General features: G+C 39.4%; 1 protein-coding gene across 2 annotated transcripts in view; it reads right to left on the bottom strand.

The window, feature by feature from the left end:
* Positions 1-16,126, bottom strand: part of ZC3H12B (zinc finger CCCH-type containing 12B) — a 34,931-nt gene that overhangs the window by 4,707 nt on the left and 14,098 nt on the right. For both annotated transcript variants that reach the window (XM_033137497.1, XM_033137496.1), the window contains 2 exons: positions 2,364-3,085; positions 1,184-1,323 (listed from right to left, as the gene is read on the bottom strand). In XM_033137497.1, coding sequence (XP_032993388.1) covers positions 1,184-1,323; positions 2,364-2,959 — 736 coding nt within the window. In that variant the 5' untranslated portion in view covers positions 2,960-3,085. The remainder of the gene's footprint in view (positions 1-1,183; positions 1,324-2,363; positions 3,086-16,126) is intronic.

Raw genomic sequence — 16,126 nt, 5'->3', positions numbered from 1 at the left:
CTCATACTACAGATTTTGGTACACAATTGCAATACCTGTTTGAAATAAATACTAAGAGTAATGAAGTAGTATTTCGCCTGAAGTGAATCCCATAACACTAATTTAAATTTTTTTAAAGGTAAACCACTTTGAGGGGGGTGTTTTTAAAAACAAACAAACAAACAAGCCAAATATAAATTTTATGAAATAAAAAAAATGAAATAAATTATTTCACTCTGAAATGTGATTTCACCACCCCTGTTTATTCCCCATTTTGGACGACTTAAGACAAAAAGTTCACCACATGCTGAAACTATATATAAACTCTCTGCAACAGAAATCTGGATGTCAGGGAGAAGCATTATAGCTTAACCAAGTCCCTCCCCAAAATGCTTGCTCTCTATGTTGATCTCAGTATCTGAGATATTCTTCAAGGATTTTACAAGAAGAAGTGTTTGCACACTTCCCAAGAGCATAAAAGTTGGTGTGCCAGTGCTTTGCTCTGTAACAGTGGACTTCAATCTTGGGTCCCCAGATATTTTTGGACTGCAACTCACATCATTCCTAGCCACTGGCTGAGATGGCTGTACATGATGGGAATTTTGCTCCAGCAACACCTTGGGGCGCAAGGCTGAAGAGTCTCCCTTCTGGGAAATCATCATACAGTTAGGCTTGTTTCAGTTTATACACCATGCCATTTTATATTATGGTTCAGTCTACGCAACAAAAAACTGTAAAGCTGCCTTGTATGGAAAGACCTTGCAGACACAGGTGACGGGAAAATGCATGCAGGTGAAGTGGAAGGGCAGAGGAGGATTGGAGCACTCAAGCCCTCTCATCCATGCCCAGAACAGAAACTAATAGGCTACTAGAGGAGGGAATCCCACTCCTCTACTTCCAGCATAGAAATGCCATAGACTTTTGCTCCTTTATCATCCCTCAGAAGGATAGTTAACACCTCTGCAGGCTAGTAAATTTGAGGGCTTATTTGCAGCACAGATGTAAAGTATAAAGTGTAAAAAAATTAAAATAAAATAACAATCTAGTGGCTTAGAATATGAGCAACTACCATGCATGTGTGTACAGAAAATGCTTTGATTCAGGTCCTTGGCCCCATGCCAAGAAAAGCCAGTGGCTAGCACAGTAATTATCTTCGTCCTAGTAATGGCAATTGAAGAAAACAAATGTATGTTTGATTTGCCACCTGTAATTGGTGCATCTGGTCGAGATTGCTCTTTCCTCCATGTAGGCACAAACACTGTAATATCTTTATGACCTTTCTCCAGAAACCAGTCGACAGCTAACTGAATCCCTCGACAGGAAAATGCTTCTTTATTCCCATGACTGAAAAACAGAACAAGTTAGTTTAGAGTACTGGTCAAAGTATTGCAATGAGATTATATATTTTTTTCTAAAATACATAAAACCAGAGAAGCTAGTGTTATGTAGTGGGGCAGAGTGTTGGACTAAGACTAGGAAAATTTCAGTTAAAGCTATTCACTGTCTTTCAGGTTAACCTACCTCACATCACACTATGTACACCACCCTGAGCTCTTTGGAGTATGGATGGGACTAAATTTCAGTTAAAGCCATTCACTGGGAAAATTTCAGTTAAAGCCATTCACTGTCTCTCAGGTTAACCTACCTCACATCAGACTATATACACCACCCTGAGCTCTTTGGAGTATGGATGGGACTAAAATGTAGTTTAGCAAATAGCATTAAGCAGATTTATAGAGGAAAAGAAACCTTTTCTGAAAGTTTAGTACCCACTTTAGAAAGACATAATTTTATTTCAATGGGTTGTAACCACCCCTGCTACAACTCTTGTGCTCAGCAAATTGTCTGTAAATTTTAAACTGCTTTTCAGATATGTATTTCAGAAAGAAATAAACCTCTGAAGAGAGTGAATAATGCCTTGAGAATTTACTAAAGTGATTCCATTCTTACCTATAAGAGTAGGACTTTAAACTAATTACTCAGGTAAAAGCAAAGATTTTCCATTCTGTGATACACTGTACAAGATGAACAGTATAGTATGTCTACTCAGATGGAGCCCCACTGAATTCTCTCAGAGAAACATATATAGGACTACAGCCCTAAAAAATCTATTAAACAGCTCAAATTTTAGTTTTTAAACACAAGTGTGTAGACTTAAGGCTCATCTTCTTCAACAGGTCTTTGAGCTCCCATGGTTGATTAAAAGGGCTATCTCAGTTGAGTTACAGATGCTGCCTTTTAAAATATATTATGCTATTATTATACATTTTTAATTGGATGTTGTTTTTAATAACAGAAAAGCGTGTATATGAAATAAAACAAACAAATACATATGCAGCATAGTTAGTGCATTTCTTAGAAGTATTCTGTTACTGCTAAAGTACCTCATTGCCACATTACTTCCATCAATGACAATTGGCCTCAAGTTGTCAGAGCTGTCTACCACCTCATCTTCTAGAGACAGCTCAGGACTGGCAACCTCCTTTGTACCAGCAGGACCAGTGGTATTTCCAGTACTTGCTTGTCCTTCATTCTCAACCTTGTTTCCAAGTCTCACAAGCTCAGCCAAAATGTCATTGGTAAGAGCATCTGCCCCCAGCTTGTTCAACACAGCTTGAATCTGATCTCCAGGATATCCCAGTTTCAAAGCAAAATCAAGTTTTGATTGATATTCTTGACTCAAGTTTGCTTTATTCTCTTCCGGTTTCAAATCCTGAAGGAGGCTACTCTGCGAAAAACTTGGACGATCCAAGCAAGGAGAGCGGCAAAGTTGCCGATGTGGTTTGTAGGAAATCTCTTTATCCCTCAACTGTGCATTGCTGCAGCTGTTCCTGAAGCCAGGCTGCTCAGGTTCACTCTCAGAGCTTGTCCATTCCTCAGATTCGGTGCTACGATCTCCACCATCTTGCTCTTTAGTCCTCTCTTCTTGGGAGCGGCTCTTCTCCATTTTCAGCCTTTCCACCATAGACCAGGCCGTCATCACGTTCACCTTCTGGCCAGATTTCTCTTATGGCCAAAGTAGCCCAGAAGTTGTACACCACTGCATCTTGTTGACTCCACTAGGCTGGGTTTCATCTGTGATGTACCCCAAACCAGTAATATGTTCCTGCATTATGAAAATACACAACATGCATAATTAGATTTCACTGACTAATGCAAAATAATTAAGAATCTTACAATACACATTTTTAGATAATTTGAATACAACAGAGTTTGTAGTACTTCCAAGTAAATTGAATTCCCTTACCCCCACTCTCCAAAATAAATGCATTTAATACAGAGGCTTGGTTTGCACATCACATTAAACTTTAACTTAAAACTAGCATGGGTTAAAACTCATTTTGTTTCAGGGAAAACACAAACATGACAAGACTCTGGCTTGTTTCATCTGCAGAGGAGCACACTTGGATCCTGCATTGCAGGGGGTTGGACTAGATGACCCTCAGAGTTCCTTCCAACTCTACAATCCTATGATTCTGTAATTCTGAGCAGCACGTTGCTCATTCATATTAAACAGTTTATAGTCTTAAATATGGTTTAATGTGGCATTTGAACTGGGCCAGTGATGGCAACTATACCAACACCACCCACACAGTAAATTCACTGTTTCAAGTTAATTCCCTGTCAGATAGCTGCTTGTCACAGTGGCTGTTGTGAATAAGAAACTGTACTCACAAACCAGAGAAAACAAAGAAGGTTCACTTTCACACACTGAAAGAATGCATCAAGAGGATATGGGGGTGTACTGAATAATCCTACCGTACTACCCCAGGACAGCCACAATACCATGCACATTTCTGGTCACCACATCTCAGAAAAGATACTGTGTAGTTGGAAAAGGAGCAGAAAAGGACAACCAAAATGAGCAACTCCACTAAGGTGAAAGGTTACAACATTGTAGACTTTTTAGTTCAGAAAAAAGTGAATAGGGGAGAATAAGATATAAGTTTATAAAACTATGCATGGAATGGAGAAAAGAGACAGAGGGATTTTCCTCACTCATAGTACTAGAACCTGGAATCATTTAATGAAACTGAATGGCAAGAGATTCAAGACAGGCAACACATCATTTAACTATGTAATTTGTTACCACAGGATGTGATGAAGGCCACTAACATAGCCGGCTTTAAAAGGGTAATAGGGTAAAAGGGTAATAGCTATGAAGTTGAGGTTCCAGTACTTTGGCCACCTCATGAGAAGAGAAGACTCCCTGGAAAAGACCCTGATGTTGGGAAAGATGGAGGGCACAAGGAGAAGGGGACGACAGAGGATGAGATGGTTGGACAGTGTTCTCAAAGCTACTAACATGAGTTTGGCCAAACTGCGGGAGGCAGTGAAGGATAGGCGTGCCTGGCGTGCTCTGGTCCATGGGGGTCACGAAGAGTCGGACACGACTGAACGACTGAACAACAACAACAAATGTGTTGTTTGTTTAAATTCAAATTCAGAACAAGCAGGGATCTGAAACCACAGATTGGTCCTGGCTTGTTCTCACTAATCATAATGAAGGCAAACCACATTTCTCCAAGTTTGGACATCTTTTGAAACCATGTAATTAGTTTAAAAGGAGAAGGGGGTGCGCTTCTGCTTTTCTCCTTCTGGGTGCAAAAGAAAAGAGAGAGTGTAACAGCCCACAGCTTAAAACAATTTGTTCACATAATGCAGGGATGGGGAACTTGTGGCCATTCAGACACTGTTGCACTCCCACTCTCATTAGCACTGACCATTTATTTAGCCATGCTGGCTGGTGATGATGAGAACAGTACAACAACTGCTGCAGGGCCAGAGGTTCCCCATCCTTGACACTGTAGGAACTATGGCTTATCATGGTACCTGAGCATGGCTAATGCTGCACGATTGTGTGCAGCATCTCTGTTCAAAGAAGGAATCTGAAGGTTGGCCCCCAAAGCTATGCAGTGATCTGTATGTGAATAAAGCATTCCAGATTCTATGGCTGACGACTGAAATGCATGAGAAGGGCCTCATGCAAGAAATTCCAGATGTATTTCTAGAGTATTTCTCCCAACCCTTTTTGTATTATTTTCTTTCCTGTATGCTCTGAGGTATTAAGAAACAAAGACCTATTTAGAAACTCAGAACATTTGTATATTTTATATTTACTCAGCAGTTCATTAATTTTTTTAAAATGAACTGTTCACCCACACTGTTAAAAAGCCAAATCAAATAACTGTTTCATTTCAAAGTATAAATCTTTATTCATTCTTCCTCCAATGGAGAAAAAGAAGGCACACTGCAAAATCAAAGCAAGTCACTGGAGTCAAGAGGAAGCGTGGTAAGAATGAATTCTGCTAATGCAAATGTTCCTCCCTATATTAAAAGCATATTATTTACTGTACGTACTACTGAATATCAGTACAAGGGCAAACAAAACATAATGGCACCTTTCCTCACTTTCCTTGCCAGAGAAACATAACTGGAAAAAGAACTGTACTTGTGGAACCTCTTCAAAACTGACATTAATCTTTTGAAAAACTTCTTTTCAGTGGCCACTTCACATCCATTATATGTGGAAGCAGATCTTTGGCAAAACAACCATAAAAGGGGAAAGGTAGGGTGCTTTGAATGACCAATGTTATATCTTGACATGTATTGGTAGACAGTTTTTTCAGCCCTCCACCACAATTTGTCTGTTTTAGCAGCAGACTAAGAAGTGAGAAAGATAATTGCAACAGCTGTTTAAGGGAACACAGAACTATCTGGGAAATAGCTGCTGAGGGGCAGCCAAATATGCTGTCACCCTACCTGCTACTTCTCTCCTCCCCCTTAGTATATGCTCCCCTACTCCTTCCTGTACACACAGGAGATCAAAAGCATCTGTTTTGTGTTTAAATGTCCTCCACAAAGAACTTACAATTGACTTAGGTGTTTTCAAGGGATAGATAGAACATTCTGAGCTGCCATGCCTTAAAATGATTGACACACAATCCTATACATCCCTACGAAGCAGCAAGTCCCATTCAATTCAATGTCATCAGAGTACATGGCACCTTGCCTCCTTACGCCTAGTGACTGCTTCCAGGAGCTTTATATATTTACTAAATAGTATTAAGGACAAAATAGTGCCATGCACCTTCTCATTACTCCTCTCCGGGGTTGGTGCCCCCAATTCCCATTCCACAAGGATACTGTTAATCTGGTGATCCAATCAGCATCAGTGCACACCATACCATAAACTGGCCAATATGCCAATACTCATTAGATTCCAATCAAGGTTTGGTTTTGCTCAATAGCAACCCCATGGAATAGGGAATAAAGCTTCTACAATAAAACTTCAGACTTGTGGACTTATGACTGTAACAAATCACTCAGCTTATTGCTATAAAAAGCTTAACTAAAATTATTATTAAATGTTATACAATAATATGAAATGGAATAATGAATTATATAGATCTTATGTAAAAGTTATATAGAAAATGAAATCTATAAAAATAACACAAAGTAAAATATTTGAACATGAAGCAACATACATAATTAGATTTAAAGCAACTTAAAACAACTGGATATAATTTGCATATGAACTACTGAGCAGCACTTCATTTTCATTTCACTTTTAATTTGTACACTGCCTTTCTATATTGCTATGCTGAAGGCAATTGATAAGCTGTAGAAACAAAATATACAACAAAGATCACACATCATAATAATCTGATCTAATGCAATTAAGTCATATTTAAAATTGACTTTAAAATGAACAACTTATATCAAACATAGTAATATATCAAAGTAATATTCAATAATCCATATAGGATATAATAATACATAATAAAATTAACTTTCAAAATACCACCAAATAATAATTAAACAAAATTCACTCTCATAACTAAAATAAATCATGACTATGCCGTAGTCAATAAAAACAGCAAAGTGCCAATATCTAATATGATGTAAAAAGAATGAACTGAGCAATGAAGTCACATACCGGTAGCTTATAAAATCACAAGATAACTGGTCCCCTTTCCAGGTCCAATATTTAACAAAGTTGCCAAAGCAATCAAGGTAAATAGCATAACTGTAGCCCATCCAGCCATGAAACATTTTTTAACATATTGAGTCAATAAAATTTCAGTCACCAGTTTTAGGGAAGTCGGATAGGCCTCATAGTAGCTTAAGCAAAGCCAGGCAGATAGCAGGCAGCAAGGAAGAAGAAGAAAACAAGCAACCCCCTCTCTCTCCCCAAAAGAAGTACTACCGAAAAACTGGCTGCACCTTTTATATTTTTCAGCAATGGATCCAGGGGGGTGGACCTTTATGCATAAAATCTAGACTATGAGTTACTATCATAAATTATCTGGGAGGGAGGGAAACGGGGACTCTGCTTTATCAGTAGTTCCCCATGCAAGGCACCGTGACACATTTCCAGCATTGGTTTGCCAGAACAAGTTATGCTCTCACTTTTGATTTGGCACAATAGTTGCTGTTTTTCCACTACTCTGCTGATAATACCAAGGTTTTCAACAGCCTTATCTAAAGAAGCAGTGTGTACAAAGATCCAAGAATCTTCCACATTAAAGATACAAGCATGGAAGTGTAATTCATTTTGATGTGAAACCTACCAAAACTGATGGTTCTGAATATGGAGTCCTAACAGGGCCCATATTAACAGGTCAATGGTATCAAAAGTCACAAAGAGATCAAGAGGCAGGAGCAAGGTAACACTCCCCTTGTCCCTTTCCCTGTAAAGGACGGAGATGAGGATCAAAAATATTCAATTCAGTTCAATTGGATCAATTCCAATTCAAGAGATCCACAGTAAGTTTCTTTAGGAGTGGACACACCAGCTATTTCAAGGCAGCATGCTCTAGTCAAACTAACTCTGATAGGTTGAATAAGCCAGCTGGGACTGAGGTCAAGAGAGCAAATGGTCAGACGTACAACTGCTAGCACCTTGTCCACATCTGCTGACTGCATAAGTTCAAACTGATCCCACAACACATCACTGACTGTGGCATTGGGAACCTTCATCTGAAACTGAAACTGCAGAGTCAATGGTACTCCATGAGTTATATTGCAAGCCACCCTGTGATCCTTAGATGAAGGGCAGTATAGACATTTAATAAATATCAACAACACTCTGAATTCGAGCCAATTTATCCTCAACATGTGTAACTAGTTGGTCACAGCAGGTCCTCAAATGGTCCAGATTCCGCCTCTACAGTGGGAGTCAATAACCTCTGGACCATTCAAAATAACTGTCAGCTGACCTCTTGAGGATGCCATGCAAAATGTGCCTTCCTCGTAGACCACACTGGAACATGGTAGGCATGTTTATGCATACTAGCCAGGGTTCAGTCAGTTTTCAATAAAGAATTGTATCACTTGAGCTCTAGCCTTCATGTAGTTTGCTTCATAGCCCAAGGCTGCCCAAAATTCTAAGGAACCACATGGGCACCACTAAACCAGAGAGAAGGCTCAGGAATTATTGTGTCAGCTACCCATTTCATTTCACCATCTTATAGCTATACAGAGGCTTTGACAGGATCATCTGCATTCTCCCACTAGCAGAACATTCAGAAAAACATCAGGTTCCAAGGCAGGCCTTCAAAATGGGCCCACCACCCTTACAATATAGCCTGTTTGTTCTAATTTTAAAAGTATCCTGTTGCCCTTATTTTCTGAAACAGCAAGTGAAATGCTAAATTATTGAATAAGTGAATCTGTTCCTTAGCAATTCAGGCTAACAATGCAAATAAGGGGGGATTCTAAGTTGACTAAACAAACTTCCACTTGCAGTCAAGTTACTATGGGACTCTTCTCATTTCCACCTCCTAGACACAAATCATGCAGTATTCCACACACCTCTGGTTGTACGAAGGCCCACACCCAAGTGTACTGGCTATTGGAATAGCAGTTGTAGAAGTGTGATAATAATAGCAGAAAAAGTCACTGTGCACAGCGTTCTGTGAATGGATGTAACCTTCACATTACTGATTCAATCTGTGACAGCAGAAGTCAGCATATGCAGCAACTACCCTGCTCCATGTGCTCCAAGTATGACTGTGTTCCAGAAAGTTTCCTTCCAAAAAGGAAGGCACAGACAACCCTGCTGTAAAATTATTTATTCTGCAAATCCAATGTCCTAAGGCAGTGGTGTGGAACTTGTGGTCCTCCAGATGTTCAGTGGGGCTGATGGGCTTCTGGATTCCCTCACCCCGATTTCTGCATTTGGTATAATCTAAGTACCTTGGCTCATTTGTGATTCACATTTCACTTCAAGGCCATTTGGAAATCATACTCAAGAAACTGGACATATTGATGTAACTTATAGAAGTGTAAATATTTTATTTATTTTATTACTTTGAGCTGCCTTGGGGGTCCAAAAGTTGAGGGTGCATATGCTTCTACAAATATAAATTTTAAAATGCTGAGGTTCACCAAATGGGTTGTTTCAGCTAAAAAAATGAAATGTTTATTTTTACTGTAACTGAATCCTGTCAGTCACCATGAAATTTTTGAACGCCACTTAAGTTTGTGACAAAGCTCAGAAGTTATTTAAAAAGCATCATAGAAGATGTTTACTTCTGGGTCAGCCTTCATGAAGGTGCCCATCAAATGTATGTTTTTATGTATTGATGTCTGTTGATAACCTCAGCCTGAGTGATGTGAAACCCTTGCCACCTTTGGACACTTAGCATTTTATATTGCCCAAACCTGCTACACAAGGACACACTTCCAGGCAGAACAGAAGATACAGCTTTGTGACCAATGAAGACACTACAACAGAAAAAAGAGAGCTGGGGACAGGACTCTACACCATTGATCCTCATGGCTCATTTACCTTGAGTTAGAAGTACCTGAAGCTCCCTGAAGAGATAGAGAAAAAAACTGGTTGAGAGAAATGACTTTATTGTGCATATTACTAGAAGGGCGGGGATGCTGGTTAATGATAATCAGTAACTGATGAGCTGACGTACGACTAGAGTAAAATATATTCATATAGTCATGAATAGCTATGTGTAAACAAGCAAACTACCTTTTTTACATCATGAAACCATTGAATAGCAATTATAGTACTGAGGGTCCCTTCCACCTCAGCCTAGCAGAAATCAGGGTCACATATGACCATACAACTTACTAAGAATCAGAAATTCTCTGCCCTGAAGTAGAAATTCTCTACTTTGCTGTTTCCTCTCCCACATGGGCAAACTTATAATAGGCAATGTGGTGTAGCCAGATATCTTTGTAGAGAAATAAGGGCACATGGTTCAAGAGGAAGCATAAAACAAGCATGCATGCACAAATCAAAAGGGTTGCGCAACTCCATGAATATCATGGTAGCCATGAAGCTTTGAGATGACCCAAAGTTAATGGCCTGGGCATGGACAGAACAATCTGCATTAGTAGGCAACCAATATTCAGCTTTCTAAATGGGTTACAGCAGACAAGTAGTCTTCACAAGGGGTTTTCAGTGTGATCTGTCCCTGAAAGTAGTTAAAGTTTTATCAGAGCTGTACCAGACTGGACCTAGTAAGTGTTCCAATTCTTACTTTCCTCCTGTGAAAGTTTGGGATGTTCCATGTGCTACCAAATTCTTTGATGGATACCACTTCCAAATAGGCTACAGTTAAAATTCCACAAGTAGATTGTAACTTGTGAAGTGCCCGTTACAGTTGTACCTCGGGTTACGTATGCTACGGGTTACATACTTTTCGGGTTACGAACTCTGGTAACCCGGAAGCGCAACCCGGAGCACGCGTGATATGTGGAAGCATTCTGCGCAGTTCGTGCATGCACAAACTGCTACTTCCGGGTTTTCCGCGCGCTTGTTCGGGTTGCATACTTTTCGGGTTACAAACTGTAACCCAGAACCAATTACGTACGCAACCCAGCGATGTGTGGATCACTGAACATACAGAATGTAATATGCAACGCTTTCTGGAATTTTGCTACAGGGATCTAGTAGCACACAGAACATCCCTTAAAGAGGAGTAACTTTCACACAATCTGGGCAAGTATCTCAAGGTGTTTCTTCATTCAACTCAAGATGTGCTTCATCCCAGTTTTTATCCTCCTTGATCTTTACCTATTCCGTTTTTTAAAGCTGATTTTGTGCAAGTCCTACAGTCACTACAGACCTGTTCCCCCTGCAAATTTATACTGGGTGTAGAGGAGAGGGTGATGTGTGACCCTACACAACCCCTGATATTTACAGTCACCTTCAGGCTTCTCCACCTTTGTTTTGTAGACTAAAATAAATTACTTGTGTGTGCTGCAGGGATGTAAAGCAATAACTGCACAAATCCCATACTATTAAAATAATTTAAAAACCTAAACACATAATTCTTAGCTGAGGAAGGAGACAAACAGAAATGAAATGAAAAGCAACAAAAGGATGCTTGCACAAACATAACCTTGAAGAACGATTTAGTTGCTACCTCACCTGCTCACTAATTTACTGTTCTAGTTTTTAGTAAAGCATATTCTCTTTTATTGTCCACTACACAGTACGCTGCGTGAAGTGTGTTGTCCCCCCTTTTGGACGGTTTGAAACCGCAGCATGGTGGAAGTGTTGGATTCTGTTTCTCTGACATTGACCAAGGGGTGACTGCGGGGGTAGCCGAGTTTTTGGCAGCAGTGCTTCAAGGAGTACTTTAACAGGACGAAATTTTAGATTTTACATAAACACACATACAATCAGCCTATGAGTTTAATTGTTGTTTCTTTGTGTATATATATTTTAAAGTTCCTGTATGTTTTTCTTTCTCTCGCAATTTTACATGTAAATGCCTAATAAAGGTTTGATAAGTAATACCGGTAGTAAAGTATCACAGCGATATAAAGTTTGAAAGTTTGTTGAACACCTGTAACATGTACCATCCAATACCTTGTTAAGCAATCATATAGTATGTTTTATCTTTACTGGTGAACTTTACATTTGACATCCTGTACCATAAGCTATACGGATACAGATTGACCTAACCTAAAATAAGGGGTATCAGGTGCCTGAAGGCTGCTTGTTGCAAAGCAATCTCAATAAGGCGAGTACTTCTCCGTTCCCCTGTCAGCCGTATCTTCCCACAAACCCTTTCCCCAACCAGCTTTTATCCTTAAAGAATATTAAATCTCTGAGGTAAACAATGATCAAGAATACAAACAATTAAAAACACTGTGAGAAGGGTATATGGGTAAATACTTGACAAGGAAGGGTTAAAATACTCTTTTTCCTCCTATCTTTTCTCTTATGCAAATTGCTCTTGCCAAGTGTTAACATGCCCTTCCCCCAAGTGGGGCATTAGATTCTATACACTCAAAATTTAACAAAAGATCCTTTTTTCAGCATTAATCTTATGCACACATACATTTTATTTTATTTTTGCATCATGCACACTTTCAACTTGTTTCCATATCTTAGGACATCAAGCATGGTGCAACAATGCAAAAATCTCTCTCTCTCTCTCTCTCTCTCTCTCTCTCTCTCTCTCTCACACACACACACACACACACTACTTACTGAAGTCTGCCTCCTTTGAACCACAATATTATGAATAACAAGCACTTAAGATTTGTCACACATCAAAAACAAGATTTGAAAAGCAAACTAGAGGGGGGAATTCATCTCCAAGCACATGTTGCCATTACTGCTAGCATACTCACTTCCACTTGCCTCTAAGAAAGCAGCAGCTTAGCTGTAACTCACATTGGTAGTAAAGAAGATAGCTCTTTGCCAAAGCAGAGCCTGTGTGCAGGGGTGTCCTATTCTTTCGACTCTGGTGACAGATTGGTGGATTAGTGTTACGAAAGCTGCTTTCTGCAGAAACACACCCACTTCCATGACTCACAGGAGTATCTTGCTTCTTCTTTTTTTAAGTGATTGTCAACTGTGGTTGAAAGACTATTAACAAGAAAATTCAGCTGTGTCATTTTTTCATTAAAAGGCGACAGGTGGGGGGAGCACTTTGATGTGAGAATCACAACTGCCTCTAAATCAGTGATTATGAGGGAGTAATTATTTAAATTGTTTTTTTAAAAAAATGTTGCTATAGTGCTACGACATCTTAATAAATAGGGGGAAGTTACCGGTAGATCCATGCAGAAAAGACAGCTTTATCAACCTGATTTAACATATTGACTGTATAACAAAATCAATAGGAATTTTCTAATGAGATGCAATTTGTTGCTCCCAAATGTTCTTCTGGAGGCAAATTTTTTATTATTATTAAATGAAAGGGTTAGAATTTTTACTCAACCGTCTACAACAATAGAAGCCCATCACCAGGTTCAATAGTAACTGGCATGGCAGATCCCTTTGTCTGGATCCCACATGGTTCCAAATATCATGTAAAGGATGGAAGCACATGGAAATCATCCACAACAGTCAGCAACCTGTATTAGCACAGTGGTTGTAAGGATGTGGCAGGGGTATCACTCATGTGACCAGCCTGTCCCACATGGAACGGAAATGTGTGCCTACATCATTTGTATGTTTGATTAATCATATATACTTGAAGAACTGATGAAGCTTCCTTTGCGAAACCTGTTGTAATCCGGAAGGCAGGTCTTCTTCCTTCTTCTCAGATGCCCCTTTGTGAAAAGATTCAAGATGACTACATCCCACTACCGACAGCTTTGTTTTTCTGTCCTAGTGAACTTTTGATAACTTATGTTGGCACTGAGCTGTTTGAATACATCCCAAGCTGAATGGTTCTTTTGTATTGATTTTGGTCATATACGTTTCATATATATAAGTGGATTTTTCATTACAGTATCTTTGGTATTATTATTATTATTATTATTGTCATTATTATTTCAGCCGATGTGCAGTGGTTTTATTGTTACTTTTGCTGTATCACTCATGTGACCAGCCTGTCCCACATGGAACGGAAATGTGTTTTTCTCCAAAATGCAAGAGTTGAAAAAATATCTGGAAACTTTAGTTAACTATTTGCACCACAAACTTCAAAAAAAGCATTCCACTTCAGATGACAGTTAAGCCTCTGTCACATGTAAGCATTTGCCTTTACAAAAACTGATCAAAATTATTATTAGCTATCATAATCATACTATTATTTGGTGGTAGTAGGGAATCCCTCAAACCTCAGGTAAAACTGACACCATCAAGGGAACATATAGCAAAGGGGAGACTTGATTCCTATGGGATTTTTAAATCTATTATTATTATTATTATTATTATTATTATTATTACTATTATTACTACTACTACTACTACTACTACTACTACATTCTTAAGGGCTACTAAAAAGCCTGGGGTAGCTAACACAATGCTCTTCAGAGGTTGTGAACTACAACTCCTTGATTACTGACTCTGACTGAAGGTGGTGGGAATTGGAGTCTGAAACATCTAGAGGGCATCAGGTTGGTTACCCCTACCATGACTGTTTGTTTTTAAGTAGTCCTCAAGAGGTTTGCAAGAACTTTTGAACTCCCTGAAAGAGAATGGTGGGAGGAGGAAGAGATTCTCTTTCTCCAAGTCTTAAGCACCTGCTTCTGTCTAATTTTTCCATGGCTCTCCTCTGCCATCAGGAAAAAATGCACAATTTCTCCAAGAGAACAGAAAGTGTTTGTCTAAACTAAAGGGCAATATGTGTCTCAATGTTTTGAGAAAATGAGCATTCTGTAGCTGCTGTGGGACAGTAGAGAGAGGGCAGGAAGGAGCTAACCAAGGGTGTATCATTCTAGCTTTAAAATACATTTCTGACTTGTAAGTTTGCCTATGCTGATTTCCTACTACTTTCATGAATGGTTGTCATCGCACTAAATTCCTAATACTTATTTGCATAATTATATTCCCAAGCACTAACATACAAGTGTAAGAACATACTGTAAGAGCCTGCTGCATCAGGCCATTGCCAGTTGCCCATCCAGTCCAGCATCCTGTTCTCACAGTGGCCACCCAGATACTTGTGGGAATCCTGCAAGCTAGATTCAAGCACAATAACCCTTTCCCCTCCTGTAGTTTCCAGCAACTGGTATTCAGAAGCATTGCAGCCTTCAACTGCAATGGCCCAGCACTGCTATCATAGCATCCATGCTGCATGCATGACTCAATGGTTCCTGAAATATTAGAAGACTTGCTCTCCAAGCCATGCTACTCAACTATACTGTAATTCTAATGCACATGACATATTACAGAACAATATAAGCTCCCAAAGGGGTGGGGCTCTTCCCCAGTGAATCTACTGCCTATATTTCAAATAGGGAAAAGACAGAGGAATGAAATGTGAGAAAATGCACCCTACATGTAATCAGGGTGTGTTTCTGCTGCAGATGAGACTTCCTAGCCAAAGGATTTACAGGAAAAGGTGGGCTGAAGAACAGGGGGCAATTAGATTATCAAACAGGATGGGCAAAGTTGGTTAAGGAAGCAAAAGACATTTTGGCAGGTGTTAAGAGTTAGAGCTTGCTATAATTAATCATTTGACAGGCAAGTCAGCATGATCATGGTGCCTTTCGCTTTGGAAATGCAGCATTATATGGCAGACCACAAATGCTTACAGAATTCTGCTTACAGAATACAACAGATAAAGTGACGTATTTGTTCGTCTATAGGACGCCCCCATGTACAAGATGCCCCCTATTTTGAGGGACTCAGATTTAAGAAAATGGGGGGAGATACTATCCATGTATAAGATGAGCCCAGATTTTGTACATTATTTTAGAGTAAAAAAACATACCGTAAGTCTTATACACAGAAAAATACAGTAATTGTTTTGCTTATCTCTTGCTTGCTCCTTCTTCCCATACTGTTTTTATCTATATGGCATACCTAATGTTCAGCAAGCTTCTTTCTCCCTTGCCTTTTCATCGAGGTAGGGAACCTGTGGTCTTCAAACTAATTTCATGTCTGTGGGGGAGCCCAAAGGAAGGGAAGAGTGAAGAAATAAAACCAAAACAGGGATGGAAAAAGAACAGGGAAGAAGCCCTGTGTAAGTGGTCAGTTGATATTTCTGGCCAGAAAAATCTGAAGAACCTTCTATTCCCAAACAGATCTGCCCAGATGTTGAGATTTTCAGGGGAGGCCATGCAAGCAGTTGCATCGCCATATGAAGTTCATGGTAAGGCTGTGTGATGTCTGCTATTCAAGATAGTGATATATCAGAGGCTAAACATCATGATATCACAATGTCTGAAATAAGGTTGGAACTATGTAAACACCAGAAAATGAAAACAA

Source organism: Lacerta agilis, chromosome Z (genome assembly GCF_009819535.1).
Source record: "Lacerta agilis isolate rLacAgi1 chromosome Z, rLacAgi1.pri, whole genome shotgun sequence".
NCBI lineage: Eukaryota > Metazoa > Chordata > Lepidosauria > Squamata > Lacertidae > Lacerta > Lacerta agilis.
The sequence above is the reverse complement of the archived record's forward strand: the minus strand, read 5'-3'. Positions and strand labels throughout refer to the sequence as shown.